The sequence below is a fragment of the Palaemon carinicauda genome, chromosome 1 (genome assembly GCF_036898095.1).
Source record: "Palaemon carinicauda isolate YSFRI2023 chromosome 1, ASM3689809v2, whole genome shotgun sequence".
Lineage (NCBI taxonomy): Eukaryota > Metazoa > Arthropoda > Malacostraca > Decapoda > Palaemonidae > Palaemon > Palaemon carinicauda.
Window position 1 is genome coordinate 88,847,516 of NC_090725.1, and position 19,164 is coordinate 88,866,679.

Consider the following 19,164-nt stretch of genomic DNA (forward strand, 5'->3'; position numbering starts at 1 on the left):
CTAGAGGCACGGGGAGAACACGATTGTTCGAAGATCTTCATGAGCATCGAGATCTGCTGGGAAGCTCCTAGATCGAGTCCCTTGAGGAGAAAGACCTGACCCAAAGCGGCTCGGACACCCTTGATGGCCGGGATAGAAACTCCTAAGTCGTCTCTCAGATGGACTAGGAAGTCCGCTATCTTATGAATGGAGGCATCCAGCGGCCTGAGGTTCTGGGAGGTGCACCATTTTGTGAAAGTGGCCCATTTAGCTTGATAAACCGAGACTGAGGACCGTCTCAGGTATCCCGACATCCTTGTGGTGGTCTTAGACGAGTATCCCTCCTTCCTCAGAAGACGCTCTATAACCTCCACGCGTGTAGGCGGGGGGACCGAGGGTTTTCGTAAAACTTTTGGAAATGGGGCTGACGGAGGAGGTCTTCTCTGTCTGGAAGCAGCCAGGATGGAAGGACCACTAGTTCCTTTAGATCAGCGAACCACTCTCTCCAGCCACCAGAGCTCTACCAAAGTCATCCGCAGGTTCTTCGCACGTCTGACTCTGTTGAGGACCTGTCTGAGGGTCCCGAAGGGAAGGAAGGCATAAACGCCGAGGCCGTCCCAAGTGTGTTGAAAGGCATCCTTGAACGCTGCTGCTGGGTCTGGCACTGGAGAACAGAACACGGGGAGCTGTGCGTTGAGCTTTGTGGCGAAGAGGTCCATCACTGGCAATCCCCATTTCAGGATGATTGTCTGGGCCACTTCTGGGTGTAGGGACCACTCCGACCCTACTACTTGGCCCATCCTGCTGAGGCCGTCGACTAGGACGTTCCTCTTCCCTGGAATGAACATGGCTGTGAGCTCAATGTGCTCCTTTTCAGCCCATTCCAGGATCTTTGTCGTGAGACCGCACAACTCATTCGACTTTACCCCTCCTTGCTTTTTTACACAGGCTACCACCGTGGCGTCGCACATTAACGCCACCGTGTTCCCTCGGAGAAGGTGGACAAATTCTACACACGCCCTCTGAACCGCCATCAGTTCCAGGACGTTTATATGAAAGTTCTTTTCCTCGGGGGACCACCTTCCCTTTGCTGATTCGTCGAGAAGATGGGCTCCCCATCCCTCCTTCGATGCGTCCGTGAAGAGCAACACCTCCGGAGGATCGGTCGCGAAAGGCATTCCTTTGAGGGTGTTCGCCCTGTCGTACCACCATTTCAGGGTTTTCTTCGTCTCCGTGGACACTGTGACTAACTTGTGCGGGGACTCCCCCGGGGACCAGATTTCTTTTAGGTTCCACTGAACTGCCCTTAGCTTGAGTCTCCCCCGGGGGACTAACTTCTCTAAGGACACCAGGTGGCCCACTAACCTCTGCCAGTCTTTGGCTCTCCTTGGGAGGTTTGATAGGAAGGGGAGAATTATTCGGTCCAGATTTTCTAACCTCTCCGAGGAGGGGATGGCCCTCCCCAACTTGGTGTCTAGGACCATTCCAAGGTAGATCATCCTGGTTGAGGGTATCAAAATGGAGTTTTTATGATAAAACAAAGTTTTATGAATACTTACCTGGCAGTTATATATACATAGCTAATTATCTCTATTTCGGCAGAATTTTTCTAAAACTAGGCAACCGCCTTGTGGTGGTTGGGTGGTAACACCCGTTAAAGGGTGGTAGGAGGAATCATTCCCGTTTTCTGTTCTTCAGTTCATCTATGCCCGACCTGTCTCCTGAGGGGAGGTGGGTGGGCCTTCGAATGTATATATAACTGCCAGGTAAGTATTCATAAAACTTTGTTTTATCATAAAAACTCCATTTTTACGAATAGAACTTACCTGGCAGTTATATATACATAGCTGATTAACACACTTGGAGGAGGGTGATAGACAGTAACATCGTTGGGGAAACAACCAAAAAAGTTGTAGGATAAATAAACACCTTGATTCCTTACCTGCTAAGGTAGCTGACTTCAAAGGTTCCTGCCTCTTGAGTCGCTTTCCCTTAGGAGTGTCAGCCAGGATGTGACCTGCAGTGCTGAAAACACTCAATCGAGTCCGTCAACGGGGTGAGACCAACAATCTGACTAGACTTCAGGACTACCTATTGCCCAAAATAAAAAACCGCAACTTTACCAAACCAACCACCTAACATTTGCAAAGTAGATAAAAATGATCTAACTAGACTGAGGTGACTGTACACAAGTCGAAGTCCTCAGACAACCAATAAAAAATACACCAACCTATGCACAAGTAAACAAAACTAAGGTTGAGGGGAGGTAGTAACTCCTTTGCCTAATACAGAAGCCGTAGCTACGTATGGTCCCAAGGTATAACATTTCTCATAATCCACCCTCACCTCTCTGAGGTAATGAGAGGCGAACACAGAGTTGCTCCTCCAGAATGTCGCATCCATAATTTGACGGAGCGACATGTTCTTGCGGTAAGCAAGCGAGGTCGCAATGGCCCTCACTTCGTGGGCTTGCACTTTTAAAAGTCCGAAGTGTTCCTCCTCACACAAGAGATGCGCTTCTCTTATCACTTCCCTCAGGAAAAAGGATAAAGCGTTCTTGGAAAGGGGCTTTTGAGGATCTTTCACAGAACACCACAGGGAGCTAGAAGAGCCTCTCACACTTTTTGTGCGAGACAAGTAGGTCTTGAGAGCTCGTACTGGACAGAGCAGCCTCTCTTGCTCTTGACCCACTAGGTTGGTCAAGTTAGGAACCTCAAAGGTCCTCGGCCAGGGCTTAGAAGGGTTCTCGTTCTTAGCGAGAAAGTCTAATCTCAAGGCACAAACTGCCCCATTCAGATTGAAGCCTACCTGTTTTTCAATTGCATGGACTTCACTAACTCTTTTAGCTGTTGCTAAGGCCAAAAGAAAGAGGGTCTTCTTGGTAACCTCCCTAAGGGGAGCCTGTGAGATGGGCTCAAATCTCTTGGTGCACAGAAATTTAAGAACTACATCAAGGTTCCAAGAAGGGGGCTTTAACTGGGTCTGCTTGGTCGTCTCAAAAGACTTCAAGAGGTCATGTAAGTCCTTGTCGCGAGACAAGTCCAAGCCTCTATGCCGACAGACGGAAGAGAGCATACTTTTGTACCCTTTGATAGTGGACACAGCTAGCTTAGCGTCCTGTCTGAGGTACAACAAGAAATCCGCAATCTGGCTCACAGAGGTAGTGGATGAGGAAATCTTGTGCTTCCTACACCAAGCCCTAAAAGTCTCCCACTTGGACTGGTAGACCCTCTGCGAAGAGACCCTCCTCGCTCTGGCGATAGCTTTCGCAGCTTGCGCTGAAAAGCCTCTCGATCTGACGAGCTTCTCGATAGTCTGAAGGCAGTCAGATTGAGAGCGAGGGGGTTTTGATGATATCTCTCGAAGTGGGGTTGTCTGAGCAGATTTGGACTTGCAGGGAGGCTTCTTGGAAAGTCCATCAACAAGTCCACCACCTCCGTGAACCATTCCCTCATCGGCCAGAACGGAGCTATCAGGATCATCCGTCCCGAATCGAGGAGGGCGAATTTCCTGACTACCAGATTGATGATCTTGAACGGGGGAAAAGCATAAGTGTCCATCCCCGTCCAATCCATCAAAAAGGCGTCTACTGCTATTGCCTCTCTGTCCGGAACTAGGGAGCAATAGATGGGGATCCTCTTGGATAAATTGGAGGCGAAAAGATCGATGAGGGGTCTCCCCCACAGCCTCCAGAGACTCTGACAGACCTGTTGGTTGAGGGTCCATTCTGTGGGAAGGACCTGCCCTTTCCTGCTGAGCATGTCCGCCCTCACATTCTTCTGTCCCTGAACAAACCTCGTCAGCAGGCTTATCCTGTTCTCCTTCGCCCAAAGAAGGAGCTCTCTTGCTGTCTCGAAGAGAGACAGAGAGTGAGTCCCTCCTTGCTTCCTGATGTAAGCAAGAGCTGTGGTGTTGTCTGAGTTGACCTCCACAATCTTCCCAGACACCAAGTCCTTGAAGGCCTTTAGCCCCAGAAAAATGGCCATCAGCTCCTTGTTGTTGATGTGCCATCCCAGCTGAATTCCTTCCCAATAGCCTGAGACCTCCTTGCTTTCTAGTGTTGCCCCCCAGCCTGACTCTGATGCGTCTGAAAACAACACTAGGTCTGGGTTCTTCTTGTGTAAGGAGATCCCTTCCCCTAACAAGGTTGGGTCCAGCCACCACTTCAGAAGAGTCTTGACTTCTATTGGAATGGGGAAGGAAAAGGAGTCTTCCTGCATCTTTCTGTTCCATGTCTTCGAAAGAAAGTGCTGAAGAGGCCTTAGGTGGAGTCTCCCCAGAGAGACAAACAGTTCGAGGGAGGACAGAGTCCCCAGCAAACTCATCCACTCCTTCGCTGTGCATCTCTTCTTGTCCAGGAAAGTTCTGACTTTTACGAGACACTTGGCCTGTCTTTCCTGAGAGGGAGAAGCCCGAAAAAGAACTGAATTCAGAACTATCCCCAAATAGAGAATAGTCTGATTCGGTCTGATCTGAGACTTCTCCCTGTTGATGACCAGGCCTAGATCCTGAGCCATCATAAAAGTCTTCCGTAAATCCTCCAGACATTTCTCCCTCGATCGTGAACGAATCAGCCAATCGTCCAGATAGAAGGATATCCTTATCCCTTCCTGATGCAGCCAACCTGACACATTCGCCATTACCCTGGTGAAGACTTGAGGAGCCGTGCTGAGACCGAAGCAAAGAGCTCTGAATTGGAAGCACTTGCCCTCCATTACAAACCTCAGGTACTTCCTCGAAGTCGGATGGATGGGGACATGGAAATATGCGTCCTGCAAGTCGAGGGACACCATCCAGTCCCCTGGACGTACTGACGCCAGCACCGACTGAGTCGTCTCCATGGAGAACTTTGTCTTCTCCACAAATACGTTGAGCGCGCTGACATCCAGGACGGGTCTCCATCCGCCCGAGTTCTTGGGGACCAGAAACAGGCGATTGTAAAAGCCTGGGGAGACTAGATCCCGAACCAGTTCTATCGCCCCCTTGTCTAGCATTTGGTTGACAAGGTCTACTAGAGCCTTCTGTTTCCCAGGATCTGAGTACCGGGCTACTAAGGCCAGCGGAGCATCTGCGAGAGGAGGTTTTTTCAGAAAGGGGATCTTGTATCCTTCCTTGATGACTGAGAGGGACCAGGTGTCCGCCCCTCTCCTCTTCCAGGACTGCCAAAAACCTGACAGTCTTGCGCCTACCGTCTGGAGGAGACGAACTTCATTTCCTGGAGCGAGGTCTGAAAGAACCCCTGGTAGATCTTGGTCCTGAATCTTGCCTTCTCCCTCTAAAATCTGATCTTGAAGTAGTCCTGCCCCGAAAGGGCTGCTGGAATCTCCTTTCCTCCCGTTTCAAAGAAGAAGGAGGGGCTGCAAAGGGCTTACGAGCAGAACGAGATAAAAGGTCTTGGGTGGCTTTTTGGGCCAGAGAACGCGTAATGTCATTAACCAGAGACTCGGGAAAAAGATGTTGAGAGAGGGGGGCGTAAAGAAGCTCAGACTTTTGAGCATTGGTAACAGACCTAGAAGCAAAAGAGCAAAGCAGAGCTCTCTTCTTTAGGACCCCAGCTGAGAACAGAGCAGCCAACTCATTCGCCCCATCTCTGAGGGCCTTATCCATACAGGACATAATGCTCGTAAGGTCCCTAGATCCATCCATCTGTTCAGTTTTCCTTGCGAGAGTCCCAAGCGACCAGTCTAGGAAACTAAAAACCTCAAAGGCTCTAAAAATACCTTTGACGAGATGATCCAGCTCCGACATTGACCACATGACCTTGGCTGAGTTGAGAGCATGCCTTCTAGCAGAGTCCACTAAACCAGAGAAGTCACCCTTGGAGGAGGAAGGCACTCCCAGACCCAAAGGTTCTCCAGTTGCATACCACATACCCGCTCTTGAAGCAAGACGAGCTGGTGGAAACGAGAAGGAAGTCTTAACTGTTTGTCTCCGCTCCATCATCCAGTCATCAATCTTCGTGAGAGCCTTCTTTGCGGAGATAGACAGCTTCATCTTGATGAAGGCCGACTGTTTCTTGGCCTTCTTTCTGTTAAATTGGGACTGAGGAGATTGAGGGGCAGCAGGTTGGAATTCCTCTCCAAAAAGTTCAAGAAGGGAGCGAGAGAGAACTTTGTAATCTCCCACAGCATCGGCAGGATTATCATCGTCATCAGAAACATCCTCGAGGGCCTGATCCACATCTGCAATATCCTTCGAAAGAGAAGAATCCTTAGAACCCGACAAGGGCAAATCAAAGGCATCATCCTGCAAAAGACGGGTTGCATCCTGGAGTCCCGCGCTAGAAGAATCCTTGGAACGAGAGGCAGTATCGTCCCGAAGAGGCAGGGTGGTATCGCCCTGGGACCGAGAACGAGAGGCAGAGTCGTTCTGTCGTCGAGAGCGAGAGGCGGTATCGTCATGGCGGCGAGAATGAGAGGCGGTATCGTCGTGGCGGCGAGAATGAGAGGCGGTATCGTCGTGGCGTCGTGAACGAGAGGCGGTATCGTCGTGGCGTCGAGAACTAGGGTCGGTATCGTCGTGGCGTCGTGAACGAGAGGAGGTATCGTCGTGGCGAAGCGAACGAGAGGAGGTATCGTCGTGGCGAAGCGAACGAGAGGAGGTATCGTCGTGGCGAAGCGAACGAGAGGAGGTATCGTCGTGTCGAAGCGAACGGGAGGCGGTATCGTCTTGGTATCGAGAACGAGAAGCAGCTTCGTTCGATAAGGTATCGTCCCGGTATCGAGAACGAGAAAACGTATCGCCCTGGTATCGCGAAGAAGTATCGCCTGGCGCAAGCACACATTCCTCATCCTGGCGTAGAGAGGGAGAAGTTCTCTTTAAAGAAGAACTCCGTTCTCTCTTAGAAGCAGACTTCTTAATCGGCAACGAGTCGTCTTTACGTCTGTCAGACTGGGCGTGAGGGCGGCTAAAGGCTTGTACTAAAGTCAAAAGTTGTTCCTGCATGACAGACATAAAGGATTTAGCAACATCAGCTGGGTCTTGCGGATCCGAAGGGGGGGGCTGACGAATAACACTCGTATCTTCGGCAGCAGGCTTCGTCCTTTTCACAGGCACGGAGTCGAAATCATCCTCCGACGGACAAGGTTCATAACTGCTAGAACCGGGAGAGAAAGAACGAGACCGTTCGTCGCGGTTCCATCTCCTCTTAGTAGGTCTTGAAGCTTCATACTTCCATTTACGTCTGGACGAATTCGGAGAAGAAAACAACACATCCGACTCGTCTTTCCCGTGACGGTCAAGAGCAGCCTGGGAATAGACAACAGGACTGTCTGAGGCGACGGCTGACCGAGGGTACGTACCTCTCACCCCCTTTCGGTCATCGACGTACCTTCTCCCTTGGTCCTGGGAGCTTGGTAGAGGTCTAGGCCTAGGGGTATGACAGATTCGGTCGGTCGCCACCTCCACTGCACTAACACAAGCACTTTCACTTTCCTTACCTTTAAAGGCCTCCAGCTGTTCTTTAATGGCCTTCAACTCGGCCGCCAGGCTAGCGTACCGAGGGTCATCCGTAGATACGGAACCTGTAGGAGGTGCAGGAGTTACTACCTCAAGGGAAGGATCAACTTCCAAAGAGGAATCAATAATAGGATCAATAGATAAATCTACGCTAAGTTCGTCTTCCTTACCACTAACAGACTTAGACTTAGACCTAGAAGCTCTCCTAACTCTATCGAGCTCTAGCTTACGCACATAGCGCTTCATAATTAACCAATCTTTCTCATCCAAAACCTTACATTCCCCGCACCTATTATCAAGGGCACAAACAAAACCCCTACAATGAGAACAAACAGTGTGAGGATCAACCGCCATTTTGGGTAGTCTCACCTTACATTCCTCATTCGCACAGATACGGTAATGACTCTTTTCACTCATAATGAAAAACAGCAAAAAAAAAAAGCTAAGAGAAAACAAAATACAACGATCGCCAAAACCCCAAATCAGAGTACTTCACCAAAAAAAGCAGACTGGTACACCGAGCAGGGAAATCGAAGAAAAAACTCTTAATGACGGACCAACGTGTTATCGATCCGGCCGGCAGAGATGAACTGAAGAACAGAAAACGGGAATGATTCCTCCTACCACCCTTTAACGGGTGTTACCACCCAACCACCACAAGGCGGTTGCCTAGTTTTAGAAAAATTCTGCCGAAATAGAGATAATTAGCTATGTATATATAACTGCCAGGTAAGTTCTATTCGTAAAATGTGACTTTTCCAGGTTGATGGTGATCCCCAAGTCCTTAAAGAACCGTAAAAGCCTTGCGCCTTGCTCCTTCAGTGCTTCCTCTGAGGCTGAAAGCAACAACCAGTCGTCTAGGTACCGGATCAGGTGGATGCCCTGCTCGTGAGCCCAAACTGACACTGTTGTGAAGACCCTCGTGAAGACCTGAGGAGCTGTTGACAGCCCAAAGCATAGGGTCCTGAACTGCAATGACTGGGAACCCCACTTCACCCTAAGGAACTTCCTGCTGGAGGGGTAGACAGGGATCTGAAAATACGCGTCCTTGAGGTCCAGCGACATCATGAAGTCTCCCTCCCTCAAGGCTGCCATCACCGACTTCGGGGTGTCCATCTCGAAGTCGGTCTTGCATATAAACTTGTTGAGGGCCAAAAGGTCTATGACCGGCCTCCAACCCCCTGTTGCCTTCTCCACCAGGAAGAGCCTGCTGTAGAACCACGGGAAGGGGTTCTTGACTAGTTCTAATGCCCCTTTGGAGAGCATGACCGACACTTCCTCTTGTAATGCCGCCTTCTTCAAGGGGTCCTTGGGACCCAACCACTCCGCCTGGCCTTGGTCCGAGAACATAACATCTTTCTAGTTAAGATTTATTTCTTAATATAGCACCTGGCGCAACAATGCTCCAACGCTAGACGTTCATGGTCATGAAGACATCAAATTCTATTGTCATGGGTAGCGTAGTGTCTGGCTGACGCTGTACCGCGTCTGACTGACGCTGATGCTGCCGCTCCGCCCTGCTACCGCGTCTGACTGACGCCGCTGCTGTCTGTCATGACGCTTGGTGGCATGCTCTGCTGCCTGGCGATCGTCAGTGCGCCTGGATAGACTGACGCTCGGCGATATGAGCGGTCGGTTGACGTTGAGAAGCAGGTACTCGAAGGGATGCATCCACCTTCTCCCGCCGTTGAACATTGCGGCTGGTAGGCCGCCTGTGCGACAACGAGTCATCACCGGAATTAGCAGGTCGTCTGTGCGATAACGCGTCAAAACCGGAATCGTGACACCCAACCGCAGTGCCAACGGCAGGCTGATACGACTGCATAAACGAAGATAGTTGCTGTTTCATGTCTAACAGCAAAGACCAATTAGGATCAATCTTAGGCGACACGCATGCAGCATTTTCAAACACGAACCCGCCTTCTTCGTCATTTCCATAGCGCTCCCCACTTTCGGGAGACGAACACCCTTCTGGTGGAAGCGGCGGCATGAATCTTAACACATGAAGAATGTTTCTAATTTTGTTTTCAGCTTCGCGCCTAATGCGCGTTATCGCTTAATGTTAAAAAACGCTTTTACCTCGCTTTACCTATAGCAGGGGTGAGCGTTCAGGGGATCGACAGAAAACGCTCGAGGGGACCTCTGTTCGGGTCTTACAAGACGGTAGACGCCAGGCTACGCCTCTCGATTCCTTTCGCCGCTCGACTTAATTTCTCCCATGGTTCCGGGAGCTTGAAAGAGGTATAAGGCTAGGATAACGACAGGTCTGAACAGAAGCACCCTCCACTGAATTGAATAAAATTCACTGCACTACAATAAAAGGCGAATTATCACCAGTAACAATTGGAACGTCTATATTTATTATACGAAAAATTTCAGTATTCCAAAAACCAACAAGTAAACATCGATACACAGAATCGTGAGTCTATATCGATTGTCAAGAATACATCGTATAAACATTAACTGAACCGTAACTTTCTTTAATCTCTGACTATAGAAAAATGACAAATTCGTAGGTAATTTGTATTTTTCCTAACTATACAAACCTTAGCTATTTAATATGGGTAATTACTTTTGGCATAGCTGAAATGGTGAGCCATTAGAATTTTAACGAGGGTTTATTACCCAACCGCTAGTTAGCGGTGGGTAGGGAGAGTAGCTTGCTACACCCCCCCCCACATCTGTGTGGTGAGCTCACTTTCCTTAGAGGTAGGACTTCACGGGGGACAGGGCTGGCGGACAAGTTTGATTAAATAGTTAAGGTTTATATAGTTAGGAAAAATACAAATTACCTACGAATTTGTCATTTGTTCCGTAACTGAAATACAAACCACGCTATTTAATATGGGTGACTCAACCCTTAGGAAGGGTGGTAAGTCCCGGCCAGTACTGGCTTTTGGCTTTTGCCCGGGGACTCAATATCTGAGTGTGTTAGCACTCAACAATAAGGAGTCCCTGCACCTCGCTAACACCTTGCTGCGGCCTACGTAAGCTGTGTGTGAAGGTTGAAGAGTGACTCGTCCTAGGAAGTTGACCTGAAGTCCTTTAGATGGAAACTTTAGGCTAGGACTCTCCCAATACCACCTCGTCAGGGTATGGGGACGTGACAGTATTAACTTAATACTAGGAACACAAGGAAACATGGTTTACCTGCAGTGGTTTGAGGTCAGCTGTGCAGAGAACCCAGGATGCTGCTTTCCACAAGAGAGGGGAGGATGAAGAAAAGAAAAAGGGCCAGACATACCTTTTCTCTCATGCAGACTAAGACCGGGTAACAATGCCCTCAACCCTCTGCTACTTGTCCATTAAGGAGACTGAGGTTTAAACCAGCTGTTGTGCAGCCACCACAGGACCGATAGAGAACGTATCTAGTCTCCTGTGGGTCACGTCTTGCAGGTAGTGGGCTGTGAAGGTCGTCTGACGCTTCCACACCCCTGCTTGTAGAACCTGCGTCACTGAGAAGTTCTTTTTAAAGGCCAGGGACGTAGCTACGCCCCTGACATCATGTGCTCTAGGGCGAAGTGACGGAGGAGGGTCAGGATTCAGGGATAGGTGTATTACCTTCCGAATCCATGCCGAGATGGTATTCTTGGTAACCGTCTTCTTCGTTTTCCCAGTGCTCACAAACAATGCCTGCACTTGGGGACGAACGCTGCCGTTCTTTCAAGATACAGCCTCAGACTCCTTACTGGGCACAGTAGGAGATGGTCTGGGTCATCTGTTACAGAACGAAGACTCGAAACCTGGAAAGTCGAACCGTGGGTCTGGCACTCCCGGATTGTGAGTCTTAGCAACAAACTCAGGGACAAATCTGAACGTTACCTCCCCTCATCCCCTTGCATGGGTGATGTCATACTAGAGACCATGAAGTTCACTGACTCGCTTGGCTGAGACCAAAGCTAGTAGGAACACCGTCTTCCAAGTCAGGTGGTGATCTGAAGCCTGGCGTAATGGTTGGTAGGGAGGTCTCTTAAGAGACCTGACAACTCGAACCACGTTCCATGGAGGAGGTCTCACTTCCGACTGAGGGCAGGTAAGTTCATAACTTCGTATGAGTACGGAAAGTTCCAGCGAGGAAGAAATGTCCACTCCTTTGAGCCTGAAGGCTAGACTTAAGGCTGAGCGATAGCCTTTCACTGCCGAGACTGAAAGGCGCATTTCTTCTCGAAAATACACGAAAAACTCCGCTATTGCTGGAATAGTTGCATCGAGTGGAGAGATACCCCTTCCACGACACCAACCACAGAAAACTCTCCACTTTGCCTGGTAGACCCCTGCGGATGACCTTCGCAGGTGTCCAGACATCCTGTATGCAACTTGTTGCAAAAAACCTCTCTCTGCGAGGAGATGCTGGATAGTCTCCAGGCGTGAAGTCGAAGCGAAGCTACGGCTTTGTGAAAGATGTTGGAGTGTGATTGTTTAAGTAGCTCGTGTCGTGGAGGGAGTTCTCTCGGAAGTTCCGTTAGGAGCTGCAGAAGGTCTGGGAACCATTCTGCATGATGCCATAGCGGAGCTATTAGGGTCATTGAGAGATTGACCGATATTCTGGTCTTGTTGAGTACCCTTCTCATCAGACAGAACGGGGAAAGGCGTAAACATCGATGTTGTCCCACCATTGTTGAAAGGCATCTTGCCAGAGTGCCTTGGGATCCGGGACTGGGGAGCAGTACAGCGGAAGCTTGAAGTTCAACGCTATAGCGGACAGATCCACAGTCGGGGAACCCCACAAAGTCAGGACTTTGTTGGCTACTAGATGATCCAAAGAACACTCGGTACTCACTATCTGAGACGGTCTGCACAGTCTGTCGGCGAGCACATTCCTCTTGCCTGGAATGAAGCGAGCCGATAGTGGAATCGAGCGGACTTCGGTCCATCTCAGTATCTCTACTGCGAGATGGGATAGCTGCTCTGAAAAGGTACCTCCCTGTTATCATGCCTAGATATACTGTACCAGTCTTTGAGTAGGTAGCAGAGAAGACTTCTCGAGATTTACCAGGATCCCAGATCCTGGCAAAGTCTCAGAAGTTCGTCTCGGTGTCGAAGAAGGGTTGACTCCGAGTCTGCTAGGATCAGCCAGTCGTCCAGATAACGGAGGAGACGGATGCTGATCCTGTGTGCCCACGATGATATCAGGGTGAACACTCTGGTGAAAACCTGAGGTGCTGTGGAGAGACCGAAGCACAGCACCTTGAACTGGTAGATCTTGTTGTCTAGGCAGAATCTTAAGTACTTCCTTGAAGACGGATAGACTGGGATCTGGAAGTACGCGCCCATCAGTCTTGAGGTCTCACTGCAAGTCTGACCGTGTCTGCCGTGTCCATGCTGAACGGGGTCTGCTTGACAAACCTGTTCAGAGCTGAGAGGTCGATGACTGGTCTCCAGCCTCCAGACGCCTTCTTTACAAGATAGAGTCGACTGAAAAAGCCTGGGGACCCGTCAACAACCTCTTGGAGAGCGCCCTTCTTCAACATGGTCTGGACTTCCGCCCGAAGGGCTTGCCCCCTTGCCGATCCCATAGCAAGGGAGCTCAACGACACTGGATCCGCTGTCAGGGGAGGTAGAGATGTTATGAACGGGACGCGATATCCTTGACTGATTACGGAAATCGTCCAGGAATCGGCCTCGAGTTGCTGCCACCTGGTTGCACAACTTTGCAGGCATCCCCCTACTGGTGGACATGCAGGGAGACTGCTAATCCTAGCGTTTGCAGCCTCGGCCACTACCCCTAGGATTTTTCCTGCCCCTGGAGGACTTTTTGCCTTTCTTGTCTTTGACATGAAAGGGCTTCGACACCATTGTCTTCGCTGCCGTTACCGGTTTCGTCGTCTTGGTAGGACGTGGTTGCTGGAGGCTTATAGGGCTTAGATGTTAAAGCCCTCTGCAGGAGAGAGTCCTGGTTGGACTTCCTCCACCTCTCAGCTGCCTGCTCCACGTCCTTAGGCTCAAACAGGTTTCTCCCTAAGATGGAAGAATGTCTGAGCCTGCTTATCTCGGTGTTGGGGACTTTCTGGTGAAACCTTTCAGACACTGCATCTCGACGCTTCAAGATGGTGTTAGCCCACAAGTTCGAGACTTGGTGGGCTAGAAACTCGATGGTACGAGTGCCCGAGAGTAGAAATGTCTCCATGGCCTTCCTGGTACCTTCCTTGGATAGGTCCTCGGATCGTAGCAGGATGCCTAGAAACCCTAGTCAAATGTCCAGCCACGAAGTTGCCTGCATGGCACACTTCGCTACCTTCTCCTGGCTGAGGATCTCCGTAGCCGAGAAAGCCACCTGCCTGGTGGAGTGTCTCTCGAGAGGGACTCCCTTGGTAAGCTCTTCCAAAGAATGGTGCAGAGGAAGAGCTAGACAAGTCTCCTCCATGATCTCGAAGTACCTCCTCTGATGGACACGAGGAGGCGGGAAGAGTTTGTTCCCGGCGCTGGACCGACTGGAGGAGGCAAGCTCAGAGAGCTGGCCCTCGACCTTATCTCTGGCACTCTTAACCCCTTGGGACCAAGGCAGAGCCGCACTGGCCTTAGCGGGTTTCTGAGTACCAAAGACTCGGTCCAGGACCGTGTCCTTGCCCTCACGAGGAGGAATCTCTGGATCCGAAAACCCGTTGGGATACCTCATACGGGTCAGAACTTGCCAGAAAGCGTGTTCTGACTCCTGAGGCTCCCCTCCTGAAGGGCTGGCAGCGAAGTCTCCTGTCCCCGGAGGCTCTTCTCGGGGGGACTCGTGGATGTTCTCCGAGGGCTTGGGTGGCTCTGGTCTAATCTTCGAGGACGACTTCGGAACTGTCTTGGAGTCCTTCGACTCCCTCCTGCGAGGGATACAGGACTCCAGAAGTGATGGTGGGAGGCTCTTCTCCACCCCTACCCAAGAGGACTTCTCTGCGCAAGGTGGGGTTTCCCTCATTGGTGCGATGGGGGAACGCCTCACCTAACGGGACTCCCCTGAGGACGGGAAATCCTCGTCCGAAGGGGAGAGAGAGAAAGTCTGGGGGGGGAGGGAGCCTTCCTCAAAGACTTCCGAGGAGTCAACTTCGCCCTTGGAGAAGTTACCACGTCCACTCCTCCTCTCTTCCTCTTCAGGGGAGTCGAGACTGCCACTGCTTTGTGTCCCAGTTCAGAGAGAACAGGCTTGAAAGCCTGTACGACCGCTCTGACGAGGGACCCAAACCAGGGCTGTCGACTGACAGTCGCGCTGTCAGAAACTCCCTCTGGATGGAAGGGGATCATGCGATCCCTAGGAGGAGTAACCGAGCAGGGTCGGTCTGAAAAGAAGAAGAAGGCAAGTTCCTGGACCTATATGGAGAAATCCCTCCCTCCGTCGAGCGCGCTGTTCTGCGCTTGCGGCGGGGGGATGACAGTGACCTAGCCGTTCGTCGTCCTACAGCCTCACGCGTGGGATCACGCTGGCACTCGCACGATGGAAATCCGCCTAAATCGCGCTCGGGCGATTGTTCGCGTGCGTAGGTGTTGACAATGGCGAGGGCGCGCGTAGGCGATGGCGAGGGCGCGCGTAGGCGATGGCGTTGGCGCGCGTGGACGATCGATGGCGCGCGTGGACGATCGATGGCGCGCGTGGACGATCGATGGCGCGCGTGGACGATCGATGGCGCGCGTGGGCAAACGATGGCGCGCAGGTGAGGGCGCGCGTGGGCGAACGATGGCGCGCAGGTGAGGGCGCGCAGGTGAGGGCGCGCGTGGGCGAACGATGGCGCGCAGGTGAGGGCGCGCGTGGGCAAACGATGGCGCGCAGGTGAGGGCGCGCGTGGGCGAACGATGGCGCGCAGGTGAGGGCGCGCGTGGGCGAACGATGGCGCGCAGGTGAGGGCGCGCGTCGGAGAGCGATGGCGTGCAGGGGCGTGTTCTGGAGATAAAGATGACTGTTCACGCGCGTGCGGGCGCACAGGATCATGATGAGCCCGTAAGGGCGAACACGTAGGGCGTGCGCGCAGGGAAAATATCAGAGGGCACACATCTTGGACTGCAGGGGAAGTCATTATCTTCCCCTTTGCGCCCAGATCCGAAGATCGTGGGCGTGCAGGAGAGCATTGGCGCACCGGCGAGAGCTGGCGCGTCGGAGAATGCTGGCGCGTCGTAGAATGCTGGCGCACAGGTGAGCGCTGGCGCGCAGGCGATCGTGAGCGCGCATCAGGAAGAGGGCGCGCAGTGGCGGGCTGGAGAGCATTGGCACACAGGTGAGCGCTGACGCGCAGGTGAGCACTGGCGCACAGGCGAGCGCTGGCGCACTCTAACTGGAGCGCGCTTGCGCGTAGGAGATCGATGGCGCGCAGGGGATACCTGGCACGTAAGGAACTTAGTCTCTAGGAGAGAAAGTCCCTTGTGCCCAGAAGGGACCGATGCCCGCCTGAAAACGGGATGCGTGGCCGCCCACAGCGCATCAGCAGCCAGGAACGGCGAAGGCAGGTCAGCAGGTCTAGCGGGAGGAAGGTTGGTGCGTCCTTTGCAAGGACGACCTTCCACCAAAGGAGATCGCGAACGATCTGCAGAGAGGTCCAGGAATGTAGCACGCAGGGTCGGTGATCGACAACGAGGTTCCTGTGGCGGACTGCGGGGATGATGAGCCGAAGAGGCGCCTCCTTACGCCCTTGTGAGGCGAGGGAAGGCCTCTACGGCGAAGAGGAAGGCGAGCTTTGCCCCTTATATGCCCTCTGGGGGCCGTAGGATCAGCAAGGTGACCAGCAGTCCTCCGAAGAGGAGTCTCTGTCAGTGAACTCCCCCGAGGGGGAGAATCACCTGCAGGAGAGACCGTTGGACTTAGCTCCTCCCTCGAAGGATGTTCGGAGGGGGGAGTTAAGCCTTCCGCTACATCAGGAGCAGAGGTTTGACCTAACTCGTCGGCAGCCTCTGCCACAACAACGTCGACGATAGATTTGACAGCTGCTCCGAACTTGATCATGTCAAACAGGGCTTCCTTGGAGGGCAAACCCTGAAGCCCCAAGGAAGCCCAAAGCTGCAACAAATCATGGTTAGACATTAACATCGGAATTAATATCCTCCCCCGGGGGAGGAGGAGGAGCTGCCTCGCTATGGGAGGCAACTCCCTCTCCCAAACCCAGAGATCGGTCAACAGAACTGCAGCCTATTCTACCACTCGACAGTTTCTCGGAAGAAACCGATCGAGTGGGAGCTTCTTCCAAAATTAACAATGAAATGGTGCTCACATTTTACTCGATCAATATTTTTCATTAGTCATACAAAGAAAAATCCCCAAATAGCCAACAATGGTTCATTTCTTATAGCAAATTCCAGTGTCACTAGAAATTAAAGTATCGCATCTTAACTAACCAAAGTCTATAAACTGTACTGTATTAATCGATAAATGTTATTTTAGGAATGTACAGTTAGGATGGGAAGTTTTTACTTATTTTATGAACAGTGACAATTTCATACAAACACCAGTCAGATAGTTTATAACAGATAAAGTACACATAATTTCTTTAAAGATCAGATTGGAGTAATTTCCTGGTCCCAAATCCAGCCCTACCATAGTTTACTAATTGACTGTAAAACTACAGACAATTGACATTCACCAATGCACTCACTTGTAAACAGAAAGCTTACCTACCCTCCTCAAACAGTGTCTTCACTTACTTAAAATTACCTAGGATGCATGGTTTTTGGAGGACAAAAATACTATTTTCCCAATAGATTTCAGTGTTTTTATTTATTCCCTTAACCATTTTTGGCACAAATAGGCCTAAAGTTATTTTTTTAGTTAGTCCAATTAAGATACCAAAATCTTTAGCAACATGGCTAACAGGTGTAACGCAACATGTATCGCTTGCTAGAACAGAGGGGAATGCAAAGAGATAATGTTAAATTGCAAGGGAAGCAAGCCACACCAGAGCAGAGAACAATACGTGACTAAATGGCACAATTTGATGGACCAACATAGTGTACCCATAAATACACTTGAGTAAGGGGGGTGTTCGTAGTACGACGACTTGGAAAAAAATATGATGGAAAAGTCCCGTTTTATCTCAGCAAGGTCCAACGATCCACAAAAAGCTCCAGAGTTTTGCACATTTTTATGCTGATATCTTTCAAATGTGGTTTTTTAAAATATCATCATCTATATGACACACTTGTGGAACATATGTAAGGGATTAAATATGCTGAAAATAAAAGGATCGATCTGATGAGGCAGATAATAATTGTTGATTCTACACGGACAAACAAACAAATTTACCAAACACAGTAGGTGATGTACCAGTATATATACACCTTAATTCAATGCCTAACCTTAACCCAATTCCACTTTAAATTTTACAGTATAAATTTACCAATAAAAGGCTATTAATCGATCAATAGACCCTCGTAGGTAACTTTCATTGATCATTACAACTGTATTCTCAATAGGGTACCTCCTTTGCCGTTGTACAGGTCTTTATCGGGAAGTGCCCTACCACTGTACATGAAAAGTCACACTCCTAACGTAGGTCACGATAAACCTCCCCTTCAAGCATACTTTACAACGACAGAGAAGCCTGAGGAAAACCTGCCGAAGTCACAGAAGAACGGGTCTCGAGGAGCAAGGGAGGGTAACGTAAAGATCATTCGAATTAAGGAGAACAATTTTACTTATTTCCAAATACTTACTGGTGAACAACAATCACATAGTCGTCATATGGACTAAATTACTTACTAGAAGTTCAAAGTTTCCTTTACAATGAAAACCACACACTTCTCAAGTGAAAAAATGCTACGGTTCACACATTATGTTCGTATCCAAACTAAACATCGGCAGCTTTGTTGACAATACGCAACCAGCTGTTATTTACAAGAAAACAAAAGGATGTGATAACCAATAGAGGAACCCGATTCTTTTATTAAAGTAATCGAGGATATTCAAAGAGTACTCGAAACCTTTTACCTTATACTTTTTTACACAGGGCTATGGATCAAAATTCGGTTATTAGAATTTTATAGTCACAGAACTAGAATAACTAATTTCACATTATTATTTAGCGTAGTCTATATTGTTATAAATGCAATTAAGTAGTTAAAGTACCATAGTGTAATAGAGGCGGTATCTTCTTTCCCTTTAGAGTGAGAATTTGTAGATGAAAATTTTTAACACAAATAGGTTCATGTTAAACGAGAAAATAACAGGTAAATGTCAAGATCAACCTACATTTACTTACTTTACTTTAAGGGCTGTTTTCTAGGTCTTATCACGCAGGGAAACCGTATGCACTAAAGGGCTACAAGATATGTTTGCATTATACATTCTTAGGTATTTATAGTATAACAGCATATTCCGCATTAATCATAAAATCCAAGGACCTGGAGAACGAGAAAGTCGTCGGTTTTTTCTTAAAAGCCGCAATATCTTCAGTCTAGAGGGAGCTTGTTATATAACATGTGGCCACGTAGTTGAAAGCTCTATAATCTACAGTAGGCATAAAGTGGACATTGGGTCCAATAACTTGAAATCGTGTAACCATTCTCATGTCGACACTATTCATTGACTGTACGGCGTGTAGCAATTCTCATAGATATTTTGAACGTCCGTTTCTGATTACTTGAGTTATTGCACATATAGTAAACTCTATGCTACCTTTAATAGGCAGCCACTGTAATTCAGTTTGTATAGGAGTATAATCCCCAATCCCTTTTCAATGTGGGACTTATCAGTGTTGTTCCTCTACATTATGCTTTGTAAGTTTTTAAGATTCATTTTTGGGTGGGTTGTAATAGATGACGTTAATC

General features: G+C 49.7%; 1 protein-coding gene across 5 annotated transcripts in view; it reads right to left on the reverse strand.

Annotated features, from left to right (window-relative positions):
• MED7 (mediator complex subunit 7) overlaps positions 1–19,164 on the reverse strand; it is a 524,248-nt gene that overhangs the window by 49,066 nt on the left and 456,018 nt on the right. Inside the window, exon 1 of one of the 5 annotated variants that reach the window (XM_068382720.1) lies at positions 18,597–18,976. The exons of 1 other annotated variant lie outside the window; for it this stretch is intronic. Coding sequence is in view for 1 of the 4 variants with exons in the window: in XM_068382699.1 (XP_068238800.1) it covers positions 17,817–17,868 (52 nt within the window). In the remaining 3 variants the exon portion in view is untranslated. Of the gene's footprint in view, positions 1–17,816; positions 17,934–18,051; positions 18,251–18,596; positions 18,977–19,164 lie in introns of those variants that run through there. 3 more of the 5 variants (XM_068382704.1, XM_068382712.1, XM_068382699.1) reach the window with 3 other exon arrangements.